Here is a 26849-nt window from a genome sequence, read left to right as displayed (position 1 = left end):
AGGTCATCGCGTGCTGTGGATTTGCTGAGGCCCTCCATCTGATCAGTTATTAACAGGAAATGAAGTAAGTCACAGTAGACAGAACTTACATTTTTTCAGTTTTACTTGGACAAAGGTATAATTCAGGGTTCTCAGCTGCTAATATAGTATCAACACTCAGAAAAAACAAGCACTGTGATGTACAGAAACAGCAAAATTTTAAAGCAGCTCAGAAATGACAGATCTCTAGGACCAAAAAGTTATTTTTATGACAGGCAGGACACAGATATAAAACACTTTTGATTTTTAAACGCATCTATATTCTGTTGCTGCTAGGGAATGGCTTTGAGAGTAAAGGAAAGCTATGCAAACTAATATGAAAATAATGTGAACTGTGATGGCTTCACTGACTTGTGCATCTTGATTTCTCTGAATTCAGAACTGTTTGTGCTGCTGAACCTCTACTCAAGCAGGGTTTCACCTCATATGTATTATCTTCCTCTTTCCTCTTATACTGGCATAGGGCTCCTAGGACAAAAAGGTACACACTTTGGAAGAGTGGTGCAAAGTGGTTCACCTACTTTTCTCATTTAAACAGTAACGCTTTCTCATGTGCACAGCCAAACATGAAGAACATCTCCCCCTGCCAAATTTCTTGTGTCAAAACTGAGACTGCTGGGCACATGTTTTTTGAACAACAAGTGGATCAAATAAATATTGATAATACTACAGCATCTTTTTGTGTCCTGAAAAGCTGAAGAGTACCTTACAATCAGATAAGCGAAATGGTCCTGTAAATGTGTTGTAAAAGAAACTAATTACTCTTGAGAATTTTACTATGAATTTCCATTCAAGTTCTACTTCTTTGAAAACCTGTTAATCAGAGTACACATGTATTATAAAGGAAAGCAAACTGAGTTTTATTATGCATAAGCACAGAAGAGAAACCCAAATACGTGACATTAACTTTTTATTGATTTTTCTGTAAACCAGAGTCTATGGAAAAATAGGTAAAAGCATTTTATTAACATTTTATAATAGCCCTGTTCAGAGAGACAGCACAAAAAAAACCCTGACAAACAACAACAAAGAGAATACCAGGAAAATATCGCATATGGGAGACAAACTACGTTCACTGTAAGACACTGCCAGCGAGGCAAGAAAAGCAATATATCATAAAGATGACCATTCAGTTCTGTGTGTCACTTGTTACACAGGCAGCAATCTAATTCAAGCAGTATCATATAATGATACAATATCAGTACTGCAACTTTACTTATTTGTAGAAAATACTACCAATGAACATCCATGAAATCCAAACCTTGTGAAATGTACTATCTGAAAGGAACTATGCATGTGCATCTACAACCACTGCATAAATTCACTGTTACAGCTGAAACTATCACATTTAATTCTCAATCTAATCTTTATGCAGCTGATATATCTAACTTTAATTTTATAACATTCAGAGGAAAACCATTTCCTAACTATAGTCACACCTGTGAAATCTATATTCACTTGGGAATTTTTTGCCTTAGATTAACCGGTAATCTCCCTTAGTGCTATTTGGGCAGCATGTATAGCTGATTGTATATAGATACACAATACCTCATTGCCAATTAATGCCAAATAAAAATACAAACGTATTTTCTTTCTCATGTTGGCACATCACATTATGCAGAATGCTGGAACAAAATGTTAAAAGTGGCACCAATTCACAACAACTGTTACCACAAGCTACATACACAAACAACTTGCACAACTGAATTTCAAAATAATTAATCTCTAAATAATTCAAGACCATGAGGACTTAATTAACTTGTCCATAGTTGCTACAGTAAATGGAATTGTAATATAAAATTAAAGACAAATATGGGATCTGGAATAGAACTGCATTTTAAACAACATTAAGAAATACCTCAACGTCCATAAAAAACAAACATCCTGTTGCTAAATACACAGAGGTTTCTATTTTCTAGCATAATATGTAAAGCTTTGCATCATATATTAAGCAATATTTTGTTTTTATTTAACTGTAATTAAGAGAAGTGAAGGTTATTTTCACATTTGGCAGGGCATCCCTACAAGCAGTAAAGGATTCACGTAATAAGGATTCATATAATGTTACAGAGAAAATATTTTTATAGCAGCCTGTTCCTCAAAATACATGTATATTCTCCTAAATAACTGAAGAATCTAAGTGATTTATTAGAGTACATTTAGGCAACTGAAACCAAACTTTTAGCCTCGGGTGTCTTTCCAGTAACTCCTTACTCAAGTCCTCCCACAGAAACCAATGTAATTAATCACATGAATAGTTTCCTGATGTGACTGAACATATACATGTGTAATAAGTGCATGAGTGTCATTTTATTTTCAGACTTAGTATTTTATTAATTGGTCCTTACAATAAAGAACACTACATAAGATTAAATAACAAGTCATCTTATTCCAATTAGAAATAAATACATGGCCTAACTGGAAACTGTTATGTCACGTTATAACACAAATACTTAACAAAAATCTCTTCACATTTTGTCTAAAAATATAATCTATTTATTAATACTTCAATATTTCAACCTTTCAAGTAAAATTAAACCACATTTTTGATTTTCAACACACGTACTTTGAAGAAAGAAACAACACATTACTATTCCCTCCAGACACTTCTGTCATTTCAAAATTTAAGAGTTTTAACATTCCTGAAGAAGTCTAACGATGAAATAACTCTGCATAGGATAGAGGGCAAATACATTTCTGTATACACTGTGAGTGGCTGCATGATATATTACAACATATATTGACTTTGATGTAATGTTCAACTAGTACAGTATCATACTTCTGCATCATAATCATTACTGAATCAGATATGAATGATAATTATATGTCCTGCAGAAATGTATAATTACTATAAATATGCTGCTGTTATTTTTAATTTGGAAACTGTCAACAATAATGGTTTCTAAATTTGTTCAAAGGTAGGAAATTCTACTTTCAGTTACACTGTTCAATCTTAGTGACTTTAATTAGGTTTCATGCACAGAAGTGGGACAGAACATAGCACAATAGTTATATCATTAAAATACAAAAAGTCTTGGAGAATTTTAATATCAAATCATGTGCTGTTTTCTCTAGCATGAAATTAATAACAAAGAGTTGAAATAGCTCTACATAAACAATGCCATGGGTTTGTGAAGATTAACTGCCTTTCAGACAACTCACAAGCAAATATACTGCAAACACCTGCACGTGCGAGTAATTAGAACCAAAAGAATAGTTGTGCCAGTTGAACTTTTTGTGCTAATTCTGTAATCAAATTTATTCAAAGCAATGGAGCAAAACTGCCTAAGCTTTATTCAGTTTGTCTGTAATAATGGAATAAAAAAAACACTGGCTAGGAAATTCAGTTACAGGTTACTCTGCAAGCCTTCGAAAAATATACAGCTTTCTGTAACTGAAATGCATTTACACCCAGGCAAAGTAAGTTAGCAGTTGTAAATGACATTTATTCTCTATTTTTATGAGAAAATGGGATTCCTATTAGCTTAGGCTCCTGTCTATATGCAGTAATTACAGTTTTTTTGCTTAATATCTGGTTTGATAAAACAGGATTGGGCTCGCGTATCACATCTGTCACTGAAATAGCTGCATACAGGAAATGGAACAGTAACATTATTACCTTGGTTGGACACGCTTGGAATTAAAATGATCCAGCTGTCTCTTGATTTGCAACAAACCCTGAACATACACAGACTTGATGTTTGGAGAATACAGGTACTACAATCAAAATAAAATTGTAGTATATTTTTGAGTTTGAAATGAAATTAAGAACAACTAACAACACTTCAGATTTAGGCTGGTGTAACTGGGAGTAGAATTTGATCCTAGATTCTGTTTCTGTGGAGCTGTTGGTTTCATTGTAGAAGTACTGAGATTCAAAGGATTGATGATATTTAAGGATAAATTCAACTTCTTTCTGACAGGTATCATTTCGATGACAAATACTTGCAAAGAAATAGTAAGTGAAGACCCAGCTAAGAAACTTAGAGATCCAGTGCAAAAATAGTTAAGAAAAATATAACTTCATATATCCAAGGAAAATTTGGATCAAATCTCATTTGTTAAAATAAAGGTTTTGCTAATTAATAGTAGACTGAAGGTACATAAATTGGGTTTAGCTATTTTGTTAGAGTAATACCTGACAAAGTAACAGTAATAAATCATTTTGAATGTTTTTCTGAATCCCACAGAAAACACAAATGTCAAGTCTTAGAGGAAAAGTTTCATTTTTAAGGTTGAGAATAATCATTTTGTTTCTCAAAAATTCAGGCGTATCCCAGAAACATCTGTTCTAAAAGTAAGACTATATATAAAAATAGAAGATTGTATTTACACAAGATGATACTAAGATAGATTGTGGGACATTCATATATAACTGAAACTCCAATGTAAAAAACATACAGAACATGAGTAATGTGGTGCTTCCTTGTTGTACTAACATACTGGAAGTTTCACAGAGAAAGTGGATTTTTACTGTTGCAGATTTATCAGTATTTTTGTTTTAAAATATTTTCTGGTATTTTAAAATAATTATTCCATCAAGAAGTAGTTGCTTGCATACATATTTGCAAGTCCTCCTACTCGTGCATAATAACGCTTTGGTGACTCATTATACGACATATAGAAAGAAAGAGATGCTAAGGTTTAAAATTCCATGCGATTCTCTTTAAAAAAGTCCCATAAGGTACAATACTGTCTGCTTACAAGATGCATAATTAGGCCACATCTGAAACTGGTTTTGCATATTTAAATCATGGAATATTTGAAAACCACAAACATAAATTCACTGTACATGTGCAACACATTACAAATTAATTTCAGTTGCTTCAAAATCTGAATGCTTCTTAAATTATTAACTCTATTAGTCAATATTCTGAACTCAGTAACCCAGAAGTGTGGTTTAAATGACAGATGTGGTAAAGTACGGTATTAAGACGTAGCACTCTGACACACTAAGTCAAAGAAATATCTCACAAGCATTGTTATAACAAAATACTGTTGTGATACAATTGTGCAAAGGAGCATTAAAATAAATCTGATTTCATGATTATCTGCCCTCTGTAAATCAAAACAAAGTATTTTTGTAGATATCCAAAATAGCAATTTCCTAGTTATCAATTTCTCATAAATCCACTGAGGGCTTGTATGTATGCCAAGCAAGTCCACACTGACTTTACACATACATTACATAAACTCCTGAAAATACAAGACAAAAAAAAAAACACAAGGAAAAACCCAAACATCTTCAGTAGTACTAACAAAATGTAGTCCACCATCACATCACAGTTATTCTTTCTGGAGAGAAATGTGGAATGGACCCACTTGTTTCTTCTATTGCATGGCTTTTCTCCCATCCTCTTCTAATCCTCCTTAGTTTCCTACTTACACATGGCAGAAGTAAAATGATCTTACCTAGAACTACAATGGAAGGCAGAACAAGGGCAAGAACAAAATTTGGTGGTGTGTAAAATCTGTAATATTCTTCTTCAAAAGCTCTTTTCCATCCATAAATCAGTACGTGGAAAGTACTTATGAGCAGAGCAACGTATCCAAGTGTAGACTTGAAAAAAAGAGAAACCAGGGAAAAAAGATGAGAAAATAGTACTTGGTCCTTCATCAGATTAAGTTTAACCCATTGTTTTAATATTTCTTTCAGACACTGCATTAAAATGTCATACCTACGTATTAGTTTGAAGTACCATTATGTGGTTTTAAGTTCACATTCTGAAAACTACAGAGAGAATTAAACACTGATTTAAAGCACTAGTATCTATAGGCTAGGGCCTATGTAAGCAAACCACAAGACATGAACTTAAGTAACAATCTCAGCAAAGTTACTGAAACAACATCAGTTGGCTTTACAATTAATTTCTGAATATGTTTTCCCAGCTATAAAGGTAGATAGTATCAAGAGTCATACTTATTATGGAATCAGAGCCATTTTGCTGGAACGGATCTGAGTTTATCAACTTAAATTTTTATTGCTTCAAGAGGTGTAATTTGCTTCTTCCTAATGACGACCTTCATTGCAACAACCTACACACACTTATTTGAAGCTAGCATAAACCATTCCTTACCCTCCCCCATCCACTGGTTAATGAGAAGGAATATCGACACTACAGGATTTGTGTAGAATGGCACAAAGTAACAACGCAGTTCATAAACAAGCAGTGCTGGATTTAATGTTAAAAAGAAGGTTCCCATAATACCCTGCAAAGGACTTCATCATGTAATCTACAGCAAGCTGCAGAAGGTACCATATCCACAGGCGGACTTGATCCCACTAGGTCCTCTCCAACTTGGGATATCCTGTGGTTTTCTGATTTGATGTCCTTTTTAGTGACAGGTATTAGTACTGCTCTGCAGGCTTGAGTTAAAGGTCTTAAGTTTGTCTTTCCCAAAACACTGCTAAAGGACTACTACGCCTTGACTTCTGGGGGTGGGCAAATAATGAAAAACTTTTTTTCTTCTAAACTGTTGTAATTTGGTCGAGAAACATTTGTAGAAAGTCGCTAAAACAAAGAATGTGTATTAACTGGACAGTGGGCTTCGTTTTAACTTCAGTAAAGAAAGAAGCAAAGACAATCTTTCTGTCCTAAGAAAAAAGTAGCCTAAGGGTCTGTAATAGTGAAAGAATCATTGAATCATAAAAATTTAGAATGGCTTGGAACAGAAGGGATCTTTAAATCATCCAGTCCGAACCCCCTGCTACAGGCAGTAACACCTCCCTCTAGATCAGGTTGCTTAAAGTCCCATCCAGCCTGGTCTTGAATGCTTCCAGGGCAGGGGCACTCACTTCCTGGGCAACCTGTTCCAAAGTCTCACCACCCTCACAGTAAATTGTTGCTTCTGAATATGTACTCCAAATCTACCCTCTTTCAGCTTAAAACCATTTCCCCGTGCCCTGTTACTGCATACCCTTATGGAAAGTCCCTCTCCAGCTTTCCTATAGCAGGAAGTTTTCTGCGTCAAGATTAACCAGTTTCTAGGGACAGAGGAAGGTGTGAACTAATTAATAACATTTATAAGGATTAACTCCTATAAAAAGGAAAATACTGCAGATCAATACCACGGTTTAACTTGCCAATATGTATCTTTCTGTATCTAATGGTCAAAAGAGAAGCTAGTAAATAACAGTAAAATGTTAAAAACAGTACAAGAAAAGCGTTATGCATCTCTATTCAGAGATTTTTTTTTTTTACCTGCGGAAAGTTGCTATATGCTTCTTTGGTGTTGCTAGGGCATACACTAGTAATATATATTGGTCCATTAGAATCACTCATCTAATAATCTGATTCCAAAGATAATTCTAGAGGTGTTTGTCAACTACTGACAGTGTTTTCTTCCATTAGGCTTTTAATTGCCTCTGTCACTGTGTTTCAGTACTTAACTAGAAAGAAGATGCTCCTTATACAACCTAGCATTTTGCAGGCTTTTTTCTTTGTACGACAGGTCTGTCACACCTAAAGTTCCATCAAGAGCACTTATCCTAGTTTGCAGTTATTAACTTTTCCAGATGTACAGGTGTACAATTAAGAAATGTACAGTTAGAAGAGCGGTGTGGTTAGGATGGTATTTTACAGGTCAATAGTTAGAAAAATTATTGTGGTGGAAATAGACAATCGAAAATGAAACGTTCACCCACGTCATAGGCTTGCAGTAAAAAACTCCAAATAGAAGGATCTCCAGAAAAAGATCCTTCCCCAGTGGCAGTCAGCCCTAAATGGAGTCTAGGAGAGGTGCAGCCAGGCTCCACCCCTTCTGGTCACACAAGGGAACTGCCTTCACCTATGCTCTCATGGCTGACTCAGTGCTTTCCCCAGGTGATCAGTCAGTGGTTCAGACCACAACTCAACAGTTCCCATACAACAGGCAAAAACAGCTGCCTTTACAAATTGAGTAAAAGCTCACTATAAGGGGTTGATCTTGGCTGGGAGGCACAGGATGCTAACATCTTTAAGAGCAGAAGACATTTGAAAGCAGCAAAAAGAAATACTTCTCCTTGACTGGAATCACATTGGTGAGTAGTAGAAATACCAGTTGAAAATGCCGGAAATGTTCTTCCCAGGCTCTAGTATGGTTGCTGGGAATAGTTTTAGGAATGGTTCCTAAGGAATTTTTGGAGCTGCTGTCACTTGTGTTGTGAAATCAGGTGAGGTAAGATGGAAGCATCTCTAAAATAATTTGGGATATCAAAGACAACCATGATTTCTGGGCAACAACATTCACTACTGAGGATTCTCTATGGTATTAGAAACACTGCAATAGAGGTCTGTACCACTGTACATAGGATGATGCTATTCGGAGCTTGTTCTATTGCAGTAGGGTTAGAAAACTAACTGGGCTTGTGTATGTAAATAACTTGCTAATTCTAAACTCAGATTCTGCCAGCAGACATTAGAACTGAGTGCATTTTAGTGGTAATGCTCCCTAGAGGAAGTCATGCTCTTATTTTGATCAAACTGTACCTTCTGAGATGAGCAATCAATAATGTGTTGCTCTTTGAGAAATGCTGAGGTGAGAAACTGACTGGGTGTGCTGACTGCCTGTCTGACTCTTCATCCATGAGATACGAAACAGAGATTGAATAAGTATTTTGGCAGATTACCTCAAGAATCAGGACTAAAGGCAAAGACATGCTGATTTCCCCAGCTACAAGGAGAGCAATGCTGAGATGACAGGCTGTAGTTTCGATGCTCATTCCACTAACTTAGGGAAATACAAACTCGCAAACAACTTTTACTTTAGTGGGGGGATCACTGAAAGCCTTTTTTCTGATTGAATAAATTAAATGACTTTTTCAAAGGAGTAGTGACTACCTGAAGACTAACTTACATCCTGAGATTACTGAAAAATTGAAGTACCACATAATGATCATGAACTTTAAAGAAATTTTAGTATTTCAATTTCTTATGTGCAATTAAAAATGGCAAATGATCATAAATAGTTATCTATACTAATTCTCTTTAGCATGCAATACAGAACCAACTATAACAACCCTCCAGAGAGAGCAACTTGTTCCCAATTTGTCAAAACACCAGAGATAATTTGCAAAAGTTCATAATTAAAAATTGAATTATTTTGCCTTTAATTACAGTGCAAATAACTACAGAAAATACAATACAAACAAAAACACCTTTGTAGGCATGTGAATATGTAGGTGCTGTCTGGATTTTGAGTAAATCACACAAGCCTGAGATCTGGAAATCTGTGAAAGAAAAAATTAGATACAAATTCTGGCTGAAAGTCATGACCTTGTGACCGAATATGCAGTACTGTTATCTGCAGACAGAGAACTCTGGATGGCAGGAATGTTTGAACAGTACAAAATGAGCATTTACTTCTTGTGAAGGCTCAAAATGGTGAGCGAGAATGAACAGGTCAGTTTGGGGAATGATACTCAGACAAATCTTTCAGCAAAATTTTTGTGCTTTGCTACATACATAAGATCTCTTACAATTACAGCCAAAAAAGTATTCCTCAGCACTCCATTTAAGATGTTTGTAAATTATGAAATATGACTCAATACCCAAACAGCAAAGCAGATGCAGCGTAGGTAGGAATGAGTCAACAATTTCATTGCAGTGGTGTACAAACAATGAATATATGAGTGTTATAATTAAGAAATAAAGTTAGGCTAAACAGGTTATCACACTAAAGAAGAATGGATGGAAAGCTTACCCCTGTCCTGGGCTTGCTGAGAAGACTCCAAGAGGAGTGATCTCCAAAAGAGATCCATCCCCAGTGCTAGTCAGCTCTTAAACAGGATCTAGGAGAAATGGAGCAAGGCTCCACCCCTTCTGGTAGCACAGGAAAATTGCCTTCAGCTGTGCTCCCAGGGCTGACTCATTGCTCACCTCAGGTGGTCAATCAGAGGTTCTGGCAGTGATTCAGCAGTTCCCATACAAGCAGGTATGTCCAAAAACTCTTAATCAGATAAGACAGAGTTAAGACTACAGTACTGAACCCTAAATCATAAAACAAATCAAAACTCCAAACTGATAAAAAGTAAAGTTAGGGATATAGGCAGGAGAAGGGATGTCAGGACTGGGAAAAGCTACTGTTTTTAATAAACACAACAGCGTATTTTCCTAATGGGAATTTTTACCTAATGAGAATAATGCAGCCGAGAGTATTGATTCCCACACAGTGTAGAAGAGGAAAAACTGAATTAATAATACCATGGCTGTCAGAGTGCTGTATAAAAATAATTCTTCAAGACAAGACTTCAGTTTTATAGTTGAGTTCATTTATGTTCATCATCTCATCCCATCATTATCATTGCTTTTAGTCAGTCTGTGCTACTTTATCTAATTAGAACTTATAAATAAATTCTAACAGTGGAAAAGGAATTTATAGATTTACCCTCATTTGGTCTTGTCTGTGTTGATCCTTCAATGCCAACATCAATAAAAGGCAAATTCCTATTTTGATGCCTATAAAATGCTGAACTTGCCTACATGCTGATCTATTTGCTGAGTAAAGATATGCTGCTCTTATTAACTTATGAGATAGAAAAAACAACATACTCTGATCACGTTGCGAAGTGCTTTTTGTAACAGTAATAATTATCATTAGAAAGAAATTCATGTTAACAACAAAAATCTATTATTTTGAGAATAACACACCTGAATAAAACTGAACTCCCTCCAGTTTAAGGCATTGTTGACTGAAGGGATAGAAGTTACTGCCAGCAAAGAAAGCAACCCAAGACTCATTATTCCAAAGGAGAGATACATTTCAATTCGCCACACTTCTTCTTCATTCCAAGAATTTTCAACATTTGCATGAACCTGATGAAGGAGCAGAAAGGAAGCACTTCATTCTCCAGAATATTAAAAGCATCAACAGAAATTATTTTGTTGAGTAAATGTCTACAGTAATAGAACAATTATAAAATGGGGTCAAATATTTCAGAAGTTTCCTCATGCCTTGGAGAAAAAACAATTTCCTTACTGTTGGTATTGGCTCTTGATAGATTAAAAATACGTTATGCAGGAAAACTAGATGAGTTGGTAAAAGAAAACATAACATTACAATAATTATCTTATAAATACAAGCAGTTCTACATTTCTCTATAGTGTATAAGCATACCCTACACTGCAGAAAAGTAATTATATTCTTCAGACCTTGGAGACATATCTTCTATAGCATAAACTGGATGAATCCACAGTGTTTTAGTTCTTTACACTTGGAAACAATTTAGCATCATTTTCTCTTAGTGCTTTAGCTCCTTATACAAAAGCCAAACTGTTTTGCCACTTTCACTGTTGATATTAAATGCATTTGAAAATGCTCTAGTTGGAGAACTTTACCAGAAAAAGGAAACAGCTCAGGTCCTTAAAAGTTAAGCTGCCTAGATATTCAATTATTTTTTCCATTTTAAGATAACCATAGTGATTTGATGTGTCTTAGAAGAGGTCCACTATGAACGTTAGCAAGTGAGATTTTTACAGAACTATTAGAAATGAGACAAACTATTAGTAAAAATATCATAGATCCTTTACTACGTTACATACTACAATTACAATTCCTTGCTGTTTTTCATAGTTTTATTCTTTCTGCCTTTCTCTGAAGTTCAATTTCTCACTTCTTTTAGAATCTGTGGACCCAATCTGCTTTTGTTCTGTTACTAGGATTTGATTTCTTTAATTTTTCTTTCTGTTCAATTTCATCTGTCTTTCCAGCAGATTTTATATGCTGAATGGCAGTGCTGCTCTCCTGCCACTTTAAAGGTGGCAATAAGCTGACAGACAAAGCAGCAGTTCTTCTAAAGGATTGTGGGTTTGTCAGAGACTGTTTCAAGGTTATATGCAAGACCAGCTATCGTTCCTGGGAACTGTGAGTTAATCTCTTGCCTGTAATAGGTGACATTCACAGAATTTCTACTGTCCATAATATTTTTACCACAGGTCCAAAAAGTTTTAAAGTATCAGAACTTTCACTGCAAAAATACATTGTATTTATGAATATTATCATAATAATATCCACTCTAAGTACTTTCCCACATTTGTAAATGCACTTGCCACATACATACATCTCCTGTATCTCAAAAACACACAAAGAGAAACTTACCTCAGAAGTTTTCTTTGGTGTTGCTCTTATCCTGTCTAACCTACATCCTCATTGCACATATTGCTGCCAAAGATTTAAGTAGAATATATCCTTGATTCAACTTACTATACAAACGTGAACACAACCTGACATAAGGTACACAGGTGTTTCTTTTACTCTCCCTTCTTACTAAGCATTACCTATGCATAAAATAATCCTAAAGATTTTTGACTGAAAACAATGGAAGAGATGCACAAAACATGCATTTTGTATTAATGTATCACATATACAACCAAGGCACTTTTGGCTTACTTAGCTAAGGATCAGCATACCTGTTGATACGCCATATTGAGGAACAAGTATCGCTCTGATCTCCTCATAGGTAAGCAAAGGCTGTATGCCACATGCACCACTGCAAAGAAAAAACTGAGCAGTCCAAGCTGCTTTCGACACTGCAGCCAGTTGTCCAGCCAAGGTGGAAATCGCCTGTACTTAGTGCCGTAGTAAAGCTGGTAAGAGGCTGCAATAAGTCCTGACAAATACACTAGAGAGAGCAACGTGATGGCAACAACTGGTAGAGTCTTATTGACAATCTCAATGGGGATCTTGTAAAAGTCACTCTGTTGACTTCTCACGTACGGATGGATTACGTCTCTGATGAAGGAATAAATGAAGAAAAATGTTGCCAGACTAATGGCAATCACTACAGGCCCCTTCCACAGTGTGAAGAGTCGCAGAGGTAAGTTTTCAATCTCTCTTGAAGATGACAATGCCCCCAAATCAATAGGAATAAAACCAAGCTGACGAGCGAGCTCAGTAACTTGATGGCGAGCCTGAACATTGTTACTGCATATATAGACCTGTTGGAAAAGTCAGGTGAATTGTAGATGCAGGAAGACTTACAGGTTAAAAACAAACTCAACAAAACAGAAACAAAAAACCCAAATCCAAAACAAAACAAAAAAACCTCAACTATTAAACAGCAACAACCCCTTCACCCCCTGCCCCAACTGAAGAGCCTCCGGTGCTCCAGTGCAAAATTGCAGCACTACTGCTAACTTACATCACTTTGACAGATCACCGTTAGAAGAAATATTGAATAAAAACAACGCTATGCACAAATCCACCAAAGGTAAAAATATGCACGGTTATTTAGCCACAGAGCAACCAAAATAAAATTGGCATTTGCTTGAAGTTGACAGTGAGGTGACTGTGGCACATACAGGTAATCCACACACTGAAATGTCTCATACTCCCCACACTGAAATGCCCATAAGAATGGACTGAACCTGAAACAATGGCTACAGTAATTTCCAAACCTTGAGTTTCTCAAATGTACACTTATCTTAAATGATGACCCCAAAACAGCTGCAGGACAAACACAATGCAAAGCAGAGAACGGTGTAATCTCTATGTAAGAATGTTTCCAATCATCTGTATTACAGAAAACATGATGAGGTTTGACAGAAGTCAATGACTTACAGTGGCCTGCTGCTCCAAAAAGGAACAAAAATAGTGCAATGAGATTCTTTATAAAATTATGCTAATTCAGTATTTATTGCATACTACTTAAAATTTGCTTGAAGTGCCAGAGAACTCAGTAGTCTCCAGCAGTCATGTTACACTCACCACTTGTCATGTAACCCTTGTAGCCCACAAAGCTGCGAAGTACTGGGCTCATGCATGTCTTTATATTGCTTCAGCAAAGCAAGAAAAACATACAGCTGTACCTTCTGTATGCAGGATGGATTTGGGGAATACACCGGGAAGTAAATTGAACATGATGTTCCCAAGCAATTCTGGATCAAATGAATGATTACTTTGAAACATATGTGCCTCCATCTGTTTCCTCATATTTATGATCTTGGGATATTCCAGAAGCCAAATAATGGGTTATATTCTCTCTGTGGTTACACTGAATGCAAGCAATTCTAGAAGAGCTGACATTTCTGACTCCCAAGCCTTGGGGTCGGGACCTCAGATTTCTGTGCATCTCTTTCAACAGTTCACCCCACAAAAAACAACATTTAAACTAAAATAAACTGGGAAAAACTGTCTTCATCTTTTGAAGCACTAAAATATAAATCAACGTATTTCCTACAGAAAACTTTAGGATCCTACTCTTCTTACTGTAGTCAATGAAATGTCAGCTAGTTGATCTAAGCTAGTACCTACATTCCTCTGCAATCCTTAAAGACACACAGGCACCCTAGAGCACAGTTTGGATCATTTATTCTGTACTACTGTCTTTTCATCTTACAAACAAGTCAAATAAAAACAAACACAATGTTTACCTGTCTGCTGGCATCCTTTGGTCCTAACTGGAGTGACCAAGCTGAAACAACATTGAATCCTTTGACAACTAGAGAATCTGGGAAAAGTGATGCCAAATACTCTGCATTGGAGTCTGGATATTGGTCTACTCTTGTATTGTTGCTGACATCAACCAGAATTTTACCAACAAGTAAATGCTTGAGGTCCCACAAAGACGTGTAGTGTTCTCTATGAATAGCTACAAAAATGAGGTTTGTTTTTGTTACTGCATCTTCATGGTGAGTGACATCAACCACGTGGGGAAAGAACTCTGCAGCAAGTTTAGGGTTTCTGCTTCCTACAACAACATGGTACCCACATCTGATCAGCCGAATGGTCAATGATTTTGCGAAGTCTCCACTTCCAATGATGCCTACTGTGATCTTACTGGCATCCTTGATGCCATTGGCCACGTTTGGTAGAAAAGTTTCATTGAGGTTCTTAGGGCTTCCCATCATAGAGATTGATTCCATAATTCTAAGACACCAAACTTATGATTACTTTTTCTGGAAAAAAAGCAGAGAAAGCAAGAGAAGGAAAAAAAGCTGCATCAGACCTTTTCACAAGCCATCACAATCCACAAACAACTCTGAAGCAAATTCTGTGGTTCTAATTTTCAGATTTTATCTTTTCTTTCATGAAGCATGCAGAAAAACAAACTTTTTTTCTGGCACTGTGTCACTAATCCAAGGAAGAACACAACTTCAAATGTTTTAATAACAGTTACAGAAGTAGGTAAAAACAAATAAAAAAAAGTATATGCAAGGAAGTACACACATTTTTTAAATCATTCAAGTTAAAATCAGTCATAGAGATGCACAACTGCTTTCCCAGGTTAAAGAATACATAATGCAGAAGGATTTAGTGACTCCAAACATTTGTACGGAGACAGTGAAGTCAGAGATTAATGAACAAAGACAAAAATGAGGGCAACAAGTTAGATTTCTTCATTATAGAGTGCAATCTATTAAGCAGCGTATAACTCTTGGCTTCCATTCCAAAACCCACATTTATTACACACATGTACCACACTCTGTCCAAAGATAAAAATCTGATTTAGAAGGACTTTAGTGTTGGAATCCCGATCTTAGATACACTGCACCTTAGTTCTGCTGTCTATAAATCTAAGATGATAATTCATTTAGTTTTGAAAGGGGATTGTGATGAGAGGTACACATTCTGGTCATCTGCATTACAGCAAACATGATCAGTTTTGACAGAAGTCAATTACTTACAGTGCAGATCTATTCTGAAAGAGGATAAAAATACTGCAGTGTACAGTTTTAAAAAACGACTGCAACGAGAGCTACACATTTAAAAAGCCCAAACTGCATATAACACATGCTATTCTTGTGGTAAATGACTGTTTAAATGGATGGACAGTGATAGGAAATGGTTTTAAACTGAGACAGGGAGGTTTAGGTTACATCTTAGGAGGAAGTTTTTCACTCAGAGTGGTGAAGCACTGGAACAGGTTGCCCAAGGAGGTTGTGGATGCCCCATCCCTGGAGGCATTCAAGGCCAGGCTGGATGTGGCAGCCTGGTCTGATGGTTGGCAATCCTGCACATAGCAGGGGGGTTGGAACTGGTTAATCATTGTGGTCCTTTTCAACTCATGCCATTTTATGATTCTATAACATTTCTTAGTTTGTCATGATGAATCTCACAACAGTTTTCAAAACTGTATCTCAACTCCTTTTTGGGGGGAACCCAATAAAGGTTATGTGAAAGACAAGAGGGTGAAATAATTGTGGTATCTACAAAGATCAATAATTCTGTCAGCACACAGAAACCCTTACATTTGAACAGCTTTGTATGAAAGCATGTATATATTCACAAAGAGAATTAAGACTTACTAATCTAAAAGCAAGAGTTTAATTTAGCTCAGTTTGACTATTTGAATTGAAAGCCTTTGAAGAGGGAAATATCTACATACCCATTTCTGATCCAGGTGCATTTCAGGTTAAGGATGGAGTGACCTTACATGACACATGTTTCAATCAGAAAGTACAGTTGTGAGGTTCAGAGATAATACTGCGTCATCTATGACCTTCAACTTCAGATGGAGGAAAAAAATGGAACTCTCAGACAGTGGAGAGTAACATTTTCCAAGGCTAACTACTGGATTCAATACTAAATGTCTCTGAGCTCTTTTGCCACAACATTCAGCAGACAATCTGCAAGCTCCGTGTCACATTACAGCCTGCCTGAGTTCTGAGCATTATACGACCACATGAAAAAAACAAATACCTTAACAATCCCCTTCCTATTCAGAAACAAAGCTTGTTTCTCCTTTGCCCATTTAGTATATATATTAATTAGGAATAAGGACCTTCTAAAGTCTTTTATTCCTGGCTGCTGCAGACATAAGGAAACAAGAAGTACATTCTTCTCATAAGAATAATACATATTGTGTATATTTCCATCCATCTGTAGGAACTTATCGAAGTTACATTTATGGAGACAAGAAATATTTTTTTGTACTACTAAGCACAGCACTCTGACTTGTTGACTAACATCTGTAATGATATCACTGCTTTCCCATAGATAAAGATGGATCTGAATAGTATTTTTTCAGCTTCAGCTGCCTCAAATTATTGAATTATCAGCTGAGAGATATACATCAACTAGTTATGACAAAAATGTATGCATTCATTGTATGATTACACAGGTCCATTTCAGTTCATGCCATGTGATGTGAAGGTAACCACAAAACTTACAGAATATATACTGTGAAACTTAAAGGAATAGAAATGGAACTGCCATGAGAAAATGGGCAATGAGTACTGTTCCGCCATACTGCAGCCCACTTCCACTTTTTGTCTAAAAATCCATGAGAAGGGATATCAAGGATTAGGACATGAAGAATTGCTCTGCTGAGCTGGATTTGGCACACTGTCCAGTTTCTCATCACCTAAGGAAAACAGAATGTGAGGAATGGAATAAACTAACAGAATTTATGTTTTCATGGTAAATAACCCTACGGAACAGACAGGTGAGACTCTTGGGCATCTTGAGAGATGATAGAAACCAGAGCTGGAAGTCATGAGAAGGGACTATACTCAATGCACGATAGCAGTTCAGAGGTAAGAGTGTGCAAGACTGAAATTAATCTTGCAGGAAGGCAGGAGGTGAAGAATTTAAAAGATAAAGATAAGATAAAGATTTTCAAGTCAGCAGACACTTGTGAAATCCAGCCTTGATGCCCGACAGAAGCAATGTCTTCAGAATGCAGAAGGGACATGTACACATCTTAGAAGAGGAAAAGAGGAGAACTGAGAGAAGCAAAAACTTGTTAGCTTAACTGCAGTCTCTGGAAAGATTTACAGCAAGTTGTTGAGCAATCAACTTGTAAACAGATGGGAAGCTGATAAGTACTAGCTAATCTGGGTTGTTCAGGAACGGAATGCAAGAAAACCCATCTTTTACAAAACGACTGCCTTTGTGGATACAAGAAACAGCAGGAGTGATAGAAATTTGACGTTTGGCCTTGGATAAGCCAAAGAAAACACGACAGAGCTACACCAGCTAGAAGGGGACAGCTGTGAAGAACCGCTCTGAGAAGCGTAATCCCTTAAGGAGAAAAACGAACAAACGGAAAACCTGAACGAGTTGTTGATGTGATCAAGTGCGTTCTGCACCGCTCTCGGGACAGCGGCGTAACGCGGAGCCCGGGGACAGCCGCGGCGAGCGGCCCGCGCCGGCCGGGCGGACACTGCGGCAGCTCGGGCGCGGAGCGGCGGCTGCGGGGCGGCCGTCCGCCTCAGGTGAGCGCATCGCAGCGCGGGGCGCACGGCGGGCCGTAACGACAGCGCCGCCCGTGACGAGAGCGGCGACTCCGAAGCCCCTCGCTTCCAAACCTCCGCCCCGGCCGCCTCCACACCCGGGCGTCCCGGGCCGCGGCAGGCAGGCCCGGACGCCGGGCCGACCCTAAGCCCCCGCACCGGCTCCGGGGAGCCCGTCACCGCCAGGCCCGCGGGAGCCCGCCCAGACGTGCGGGCAGAGAGGAGCCCCACCGGGGCGGCGGTGGGAACGGCCAGCCCGAGGAGACGTCCGGCGGGGTCGCGGCCCACTCCCGCGTCGGCCCCGCTCACCTCCTCCCGCGCGTCGGAGGAGCGGCGCCTCCGCTCCGGCTCCTCAGCCTCCAGCCCCGCAGTGCCGGGCGGGCGGGAAGGCGGCGCCTCCCAGCGCTGCATCCCGCCCCCTGCGGCCGCTGCCTCGGTGCTACGGCCGGGCGGGCAGGGAACGGCGGCGCTTCGTGCGTGGGGCCGGGGACGGCCAGGGGGCGCGAGATGCCCGCGTCTGTCCCCGCCGGTGGGAGAAGGCGCTCCCCGAGCTGGCCGTGTGCCCGCCGTGGCGTAGCGGCGAGGTGACGGACGCGATGGGCTGCGTAAACGCGAGGCCCGGGTTTGTTAGCTGAGGAAATTTCCAGTTGAAGGCAAATGCAGCTTTACTCTGAACTGCTGTACGTTGTTGTCGTCTCGGCAAAAGGCCGGCACGTGCACAGACGCAGTCATTCCCCTTCTGCCGTTCTGTGTGCGGGTGCTGCCTGACCGTGTAGTCGTGATGGGACATATAAACCTTTCAAACATTTGTTTCAATAAGTGGTCGCTAACAAACACGCTGCTGAATTGGAAATGGGCAGAGGAACCTTTAAACTGTAGTTCAGAAGCCACTCTCCTCCACAGATGTTTTATGTTTCCCTGACACTGAAAATGTGTATTTTTGAAGTGTTTCTTATTCTGGTAAAAACACTCACAGAAAACCTATTGCCAGGTTTTCCAAACAGTAATTTCAGCTCCCAGGCTGAGGACTGGTTCCATACTCCGTGGAAATCAATGGAAAGGTGAAGTCCACTGACAGATCTCTCAGAAATAAGCTGGACTCTTCCGTGGTAAGAAATTGCTTCTCATCCTTCTGCGTGTTAATATTCCCTTTTCCTTTGTTAGCGATTCAGAAGCTGTCATCTTAGGGTTGATTTTCCATAGCCTACAACAACTTCAGGACTCTGGGATTAAAAGTTTCAGTCCAACCAACAAATATATCAAAAGAAAAAAGAACAGAATATTGCTTTCTGCTTTACTTGTGGCTGCTTCTCCTTATATGCTGCTTCATGTGATAGTTGCAGACACTGAAGTATTTACTTCAAAATAGGCATATTCAGTTATGAGAGAAATTCATGCACCTTAAGATGATGCATTGCATTTAATGAAATTGTCAAAATCCTGCAACATTGCTTTATTTGAATTTTAATTTTGGTGAGAAGGCTGTAATTTTCAATGTTCGTGGTAATTTTTTTTCTTTTTTTTCTTTTTTCTTTTTTTTTTTTTTATTTATCACTACAGCAAAATGTCTTGAACATAACACTCACTCCTCTAGGAGATGATCCATTGTAAGATCTGTATTAATTTTGTATCAGGGAGGTGTTTTTCTTCCTACACAGACAGAATGGAAAATGGTCCCTGGTTCTCTTGACCAGCTGCCATCTCAGACTCTGACCCTTCATGCCTAAATTCTGTTCTTAGTAAGGTCATTCAGTGTCATCTCACACCAACACTTCATTTCTTTTGTAGCTATTTCTATGTGTTGCTAGAATTAGTGAATTGTATTCAAAATCAATGTTAGTCATAAAATTGTGAGTTAAATTGTTACATTGTGGAGATGCCTGTCAACAACCTAATGTTGATAGGCATCTCTACTTTCTTTTTCTGGTGTTTTACAGAATCATATAGGATTTGAGGGAATGACTTGAAGCCTAATCATGGGAAGTTCAGATTGGATACTAGGGAAAAGTTCTTTGCTGAAAGGCAGCTTCCCAGAGAAATAGTGGTAGTCCCAAGCTTGCCCACGTTCAGGAAGCGTTTTGACAATGCTCTTGGGTGTGTGGACAATGATCTTCAGTATTTGGTTTAGCTCTTAGGTTGTCTCAAGAGAAACAGTTGGACTGGATGATTCCATGGGCCCCTTCCAACTCAGGAGATTCTTTGATTCTGTGACAAAGAAAACAAGAGTGGTCCTTGGCAATTGCACCACTGTACTTTTCTCCATTTTGTGTTTTGTTTTTAATGTGATCCTTTTGCTGCCTGTGTGCAAACCTATCTGGCTTTAGCTTTTGTGCTCAGTGACAAGCAAGAAAACTTCTTGAGTTGTGGTCATTTACCAGCCTATTTAAACAGATAGCACTAAGTTTATATGTGTACATTTAAACATTAAGACAATTTGGAGAGCTTCAGTTGATCCTATGTTTTATGTTTCTGAGGTCTTACTGTTTGAATATTCATGTTTAAAACTGGAATCAAAATAGCTATGGCCTCCCTTCCTGATACATTCAAACAGGTTTTCCATGAGGGAAAGATATTTATATACCTTCCATACATGTAAAACTCATTACAAAATTGGACCATGTCTATTCAGTGAAATTATGAAATTGGATTAGATAGCTCTCTTGGATTATATACAAAGATTTACAGACAATATAATTTACAGACGTCTTGCTAAAGGACTGCCTTTAATCTATTAAAAAAAATAGGAGATTATGTTTTTTTTAGCAGGTGTTTTGCTTTCTTGAGGAGAGTCCAGGGAAGCATTATTATTTCTTCCCTTAAGGGATGGAACATAACAAAGGAGTTTCCAGTTTGCAAATGGAGACAGATATTCTGGTTCTTCCTCTTGGCAAAGGGAAAACAAAGCCCCAGGGTTTTCCCCATGGAAAACAAGTGAAAATAAACACACAAAAATTTGCTTCCTATCAGGGCAACAAACCCAAACCCAAATCTGGCATACTAGCCAGAACACAGCCAGTTTTGTACCTTAGCAGAAAAATGCAGTATTTTCCAGATGGGAACATTCAGGCCAACTAACTTTTTTTTTTTTTCTTAGGGTTGCCAGCAATTATTTTCAGAATAAAACTTGTACCTCTTAAACATTCTTTATAAAGACAAAATTGATCTGAGAAACTTAAAAAATTGAAACTTGTGGGTTTTTTTCTTGATTTTTGGGTTTTGTTTTTTTTTGGAGAGATGCATTTTTTGTGTTCTGATTTTTTAATTAATTTGATGATGTTTTTTACAAAAGTACTCTTTTCAAAAAGTTCTAAACATTAGCTAAACAAAGAACAAGAAATAGTTGTTATTGCCTCGACTGAAATATTGTCCCCTTGCTCTCTGTATTTCATCAGTTTGTGATGTCCCCTGTGACCCAGCACTCCAGGTGTCACTGCCCCTCTCAGCCACATGGATTCTCAAATACCTCAGGCAAGGAAAGAAAGACAAACTGAAATAAATAAACAAAGACATCTAGATATTTTTTTGAGGAAGGGAGAAGGCGAAAAAATAATGAAAGAAAAATGAAAAAAAAAAAAAAAAAAAAAGATAGAAAGAAGGAAAGAAAGAAGGAATGAAAAAGAAATCCCATTTAGTAAGCCAGAGTTGAGAATACTTAGTAGGTCATGTGAAACAAGACAGAGTGTATCCTTCTTCCCAGCAGGAAGTACAAATTAAGGCTGATTCATTCAAAACAGGGGACAGATACCCCACCCACCCTGAAAAAAGCCCAAACAACTAAAGCAACTACAAAAAAACCAACCCCAAACCAAACCAACAAAAGCCAGAAAAGATCCAGGGTTATTATTTCATTTTTAAGGCAATGCAAATAGCAGTGAGTATTGTTTCTGCTTTTATTATCTGGTAGATAGATTTTATATACCAAAAACAATCTGAAGGAAGGAAACCTCTGACTGTGGTTTTCCATAGTCATTGTTGAGGCACAACTAAGAATCTTTGTTCCATGGCCTTGTGTAGAGCACAAGACCTTTCCACTATTCCCTATAAATTTTGAAACACCGTTTGCTTTGTGTTGCAAGTTATAGAAGGTCACACAACTTCTTCCTGGTTCATGGCTTCTCATCTTAAAAGGCATTTTTGGAGTGAGACAGCAGGTCCTAAAAATGTCATCTTATGCCTGCAACTGTTGGACCCAAAGCTGAGGGAAAAACAGCATTGTTTTTAGAATACGATCAATCATATCCAGAGCAAATATTTTTGTCAGCTGACTTGATAACCAAGAACAGAGGTGTGCCCTTCCTAGTGAAACATGGATATTGAAAAAAATATTGCAAGAGTCGTTTAAAAGATTTTAATACTTGCTTGAATACCAAAGCATCTGATTGAAGCACAGGCTATGTTGTGGCTTGACCACCGTTTGAGCATGGACTAGCATGTTTATGTTAATAACAGTTTAGGACTTCAGCTCTTGAGGTCAAATTTCCTTCACAAATCTGCAGACCAGAGGTTTTGCATGAGAGCAGTAGAAAAATTAAAAACAATATCACACTGTATAGTATGTAGCATAATAAATGTGAAATAATTTTTATTGGATGTTTAAGAAAGGGAAGGAAGGGGCAGAATAGGAAGGATCAAGGTGGATCAATGAGGAACATGAACAAGAGAATGAGGAAAAGTGTATTAAATGAGCTTGTCAAGTGTTGTGCTATATACTACATATCACAGTCTTGACATTTTTTAGAGGCTGTTTTGTTGAGTGATCCATAGCAGAATAGAGTCCATCCCAGACTGGAGAGAGTGAGCAACTTTTTTTGTGATTCTATCAAAAAAGCAGACCCTATTTATTTATGTATCTGCAAAGGAAAAACCCTGATTCTGAATAGCTAAGTAAGAGTCCCAATCTGGGAATTTTGCCTATAAATGATGAGGATTAAATATGTGCAGTAGAATAGAGACATCAAAACAAGGGTAAAACCTGAAGTTATTAGCTATTACTTTTCTAAATGTAGTCTAATGCACCATCTAGTTCCCTGGTTTCAGTTGGTTCCTTATTTTGTGTAGGCAGCGCTTAAGAGTGGTTTAGCTTGGTTGTGTCTTAAATAAATGCTCTCCTTCATTTAACACAGTACTCTGTACAGTTTACCAGGAAGCAAAGTAGCAATGTCTGTTCCAATATAAGCACAATTTATTTGAAAATAAAACAGTTTATATTTAAACTTTTATGAAAAGTGAAGCAAAAACCATAGCTTGTGTCCCTCCAGTTTCAGAAACAGTTATGTGCTGCATCCAAAATAAAATTGTAGGGCTACATCTCAGAGGATAATTCCTCTAAATTACTTATAACCTTGCTGATGTTCATACATATCTGTGGATTGTGACTGGATTTCCCCAGAAATACCTCAAATGGTATTCCAGGGATGGAGACATGGTTGCAACTTAATAGGTTCTGCAGGCTGAGCTCTGCATACACTTGGGTTCTTTGTATTTGTTCCACTCTGCAGCTGCATGTGGAAAAAACTCACATCTCATCCATTTCACAGATTCACTTCAGGCTCTTCAGATTCCATGCTATCCATCATTGACTCATCCTTCATTTTAACCATCTCCTATACTAAAAATATCTGTTCCCTACTATTTTGATGATATCGCATTCATTAAATTCCTTTCCTTTGTGCCCCTTTCATTTCATAATGAAATCTCCAGTTGTCCTGTTTCTTTCCATTCCATGTTAATGCTTCTTCGCATAGCTTTATAGACCCACCCTTCCTCTGTCCCAGAATACCCTTCTCCGTAACTAATTAATTGGGAATAAATAATGTACCATATTTATATTGTGAAAATCCTAACTCTACTGGAAATTAGAAGGTACAGGAGAAAGCCTGTTTTAATAATGAATCTCATCAAACAATTGTTAGATTTCCAAACTGCAGCAGAGATGCCCAAGGTTCTCTGCAAGTTGCTCTTTTTTTTTCTTTCTCTATTCATTTCTTCTGCTGCTTTTTTTTTTTCCCCCCATTTTTTCCCCTCCTGACTGTATAGATTTCCCCAAATTGAACATTTTTGAATGAATAGGGTGCATTGTTCAAAAGTTATTCCAATATGTGCACAAGTACTGGGGGACAGATAAAGGAAGTGCTGTCTAGTACGTGAATCACAGGACTGAACAAAAAGGCAGAATACAAATCACAGAAGTGTTATGTGCCCATTCTTCAAGTCCAGCAATAATATATTTTATAGATTTTCAAGCAATGGAGACATTCATGTTCAATATTCCTTTTTCAGCAAAGTACATCCAACAAAACAATGTAAGCTTGTACATCAAGGCTTCATGACTATAACTTACAACACTGACTGGCCATTCAAAAAGCTCCATACATGCCACACTTCTTTTTTAACAGTGAGTTCCACAGATTAAATGTAAGGACAAAATATTCCTTAGCACACTTAGTAAATTAGCCCCAACACACCTACTCAAATATCCATAAATTAAATTTATGGAAAAATTCAACTTGTTGAAAAAAAAGTTGAGCTTTGACTTAACTGAATTCAGTGAGATTTTGTTGAAGAGTTCAAGGTCTTACCAAAATAAGTTATTTTATTATCAGGAACAGAACATGCTGGTAAGATCAAGAAATCCTGGCAGTGCTGAGAAAAATCAGTGGCAATGATCAGCTCCTGACAAAGTGATTACAGCAGACTACATTCTTCAAGGGTGGATTCAGCATACTTTCAAAAATCTGTCTTTGTTTTTTCTTTTGTTCTCTTAAACAATTATTTTAAGAAAATCAGCTTAAAAGAAATTAGTCTGTGTTTCAGCAGTATTTAACATGCTTAATGTTATCAAGGGACAAAAGTAAAAATTGTGGAGGTAGCAGTAAAGAAAGGAAGAATTCATTCCTCATCATTTCTCAAATGAAGCCACATAGTCCACAGTCATGTAGAGTTCAGTCAGTTGTGTTTTTTGTTGATAACTTCTAAAACACATTTTTCCCCACTGAGTCATGGAAAACTAAGAACTTGACAAATAAGTGAAGCAGTGGAACATTTTTGCTACCAGAATTGGATGAAATAATTTGAGCTTTCAGTTTTAGGGGCACTAATAAAGGTATAAAATGTTTAAATTAAAAACTATCTTTACAGCACTGAACACAAGCAAGTGCTGGATTCTGCACCTGGGATGGGGCAGCCATGGATTTATGTTCAGGTTGGGGAAGGGAAGCTGGAGAGCAGCCCCGTGGAAAGGGACCTGAGGGGCGTTCTGGCTGAGGTCATGAGGCAGCAGTGTGCCCTGGCAGCCAGCCGTATCATGGGGTGCAGCAGGCCCCGCACTGCAAGTGGGCGAGATCCCACTGCTTTGCAACCTCACTTCCAGCACTATGTGCAGGTTTGGGCACCACCATGTGAGGAGGACATAAAGCTGTTAGAGAGCGTCCAAGAGAGAGCTATGAAGATGGTGAAAATTAGTCTAGCGGGCAGATGTGTGAGGAGAAGCTGAGGTCCCTGGGTTTGCTCAGCCCAGAGCAGAGGAGCTGATGGGAGGCCTGCAGCTCCTCACAGGAGGCAGAGGGGCTGCACTGAGCAGCAGGGCCCGAGGGAACAGCATGGAGCTGTGTCAGGGGAGGGGCGGGTGGGCATCAGGGACAGGGTCTGCACCAGAAGTTGGTTGGGGCACAAAACAGGCTCTTCAGGGTCACGGCCCCAAGTGCCAGAGTTCAAGAAGTGTTTGGACAGTGCTCTCAGAACAGGGTTTGGATTTTGGGTGGTGCTGTGTGAAGCCAGGAGTTGGATTCAGTGATCCTTGTGGGTCACTTCCAACTCAGAGATATTATACAATTCTATAATTTAATAGCTCTTCCTGTCCTTCATGCTGGATGTATGCATGGCTGTGAAGTTAATTACACCAGTGCATGGATCTGGATGAATCATTCTTTTCCATGCATTACTTTTAATAGAATCAAACTCCCTGGTCTGATTAACTTCATGACTTTAAACTCTTCTGTTAGCAGAACTGAGAGAACCGAGAAGAGTGGCCAAAGGGAGGGGCAGGTTACAGTAAAGACTGCTGTCAACAGGAATTGACATTAAACCAGAGCCAGCACAGCCCTTGTTCTGGCTTCCTGGGCACATTTTCAGAGTAGTAGTATGCGATCTGGTTATCCCATGTAATCTTGGCACAAAATTCCTCAAGTCCCTTTAACAATTTAAAAGTTCTTTCTCCAGTGAGTTTCGGTTCTGTATGTCTGATTTAATTATGTCTGTGATATGTAACAACTCAGGGAATTTGCAGCTTTTGTAGAGGCATTGCAAAACCTCTTACACTAGAGTGATGGATTCCTACCAAATACGTCTGTATTACTTTTTCCTCCTGAATGTCTTCATTATTCTTGATCTTTCCTGGTATTTAATCAATGTTTTCAGGGATTATAGGTCTTCCTTTAAAACACTCCACAACTAGCTGAGCTTTCTGTTCCTTCTCACAAATTCTTATACAAATGCTAGAATATATGGACTGTCAGTTAAAAGATCTGTCAGAATTTATTTTCATTACATTCCCCTATCAAAGTATCCATTAGGTTTTTCATATGGTTACCTTCTCTCCTTTGGAAACTCCAGACTCTTCAGTCACCAAGGGGAGAATGATCTCCCTGGAATGCAGACATT

At 38.2% G+C, this 26849-nt stretch overlaps 1 protein-coding gene across 2 annotated transcripts; it reads right to left on the bottom strand.

The window, feature by feature from the left end:
- STEAP2 (STEAP2 metalloreductase) lies at positions 1 to 18655 on the bottom strand. 2 transcript variants are annotated; one of them, XM_052692521.1, is made up of 6 exons: positions 18501 to 18655; positions 14388 to 14912; positions 12426 to 12953; positions 10668 to 10832; positions 5452 to 5599; positions 1 to 507 (listed from the first exon to the last, which is right to left on the bottom strand). In XM_052692521.1, exons 2-6 carry the CDS (start codon positions 14877 to 14879, stop codon positions 383 to 385), a joined length of 1458 nt encoding a protein of 485 aa, XP_052548481.1. In that variant the 5' UTR covers positions 14880 to 14912; positions 18501 to 18655; the 3' UTR covers positions 1 to 382. The 2 variants fall into 2 exon arrangements, with proteins under 2 accessions (XP_052548481.1, XP_052548480.1); XM_052692520.1 differs by lacking the exon at positions 1 to 507 and having other exon boundaries at positions 937 to 5599; positions 18501 to 18650.
- Between the last annotated feature and the right edge of the window lie 8194 nt (positions 18656 to 26849).

Source organism: Tympanuchus pallidicinctus, unplaced genomic scaffold (assembly GCF_026119805.1).
Source record: "Tympanuchus pallidicinctus isolate F22 unplaced genomic scaffold, pur_lepc_1.0 scaffold3, whole genome shotgun sequence".
Taxonomy (NCBI): domain Eukaryota; kingdom Metazoa; phylum Chordata; class Aves; order Galliformes; family Phasianidae; genus Tympanuchus; species Tympanuchus pallidicinctus.
This window is presented reverse-complemented; position numbering and strand designations above follow the sequence as displayed.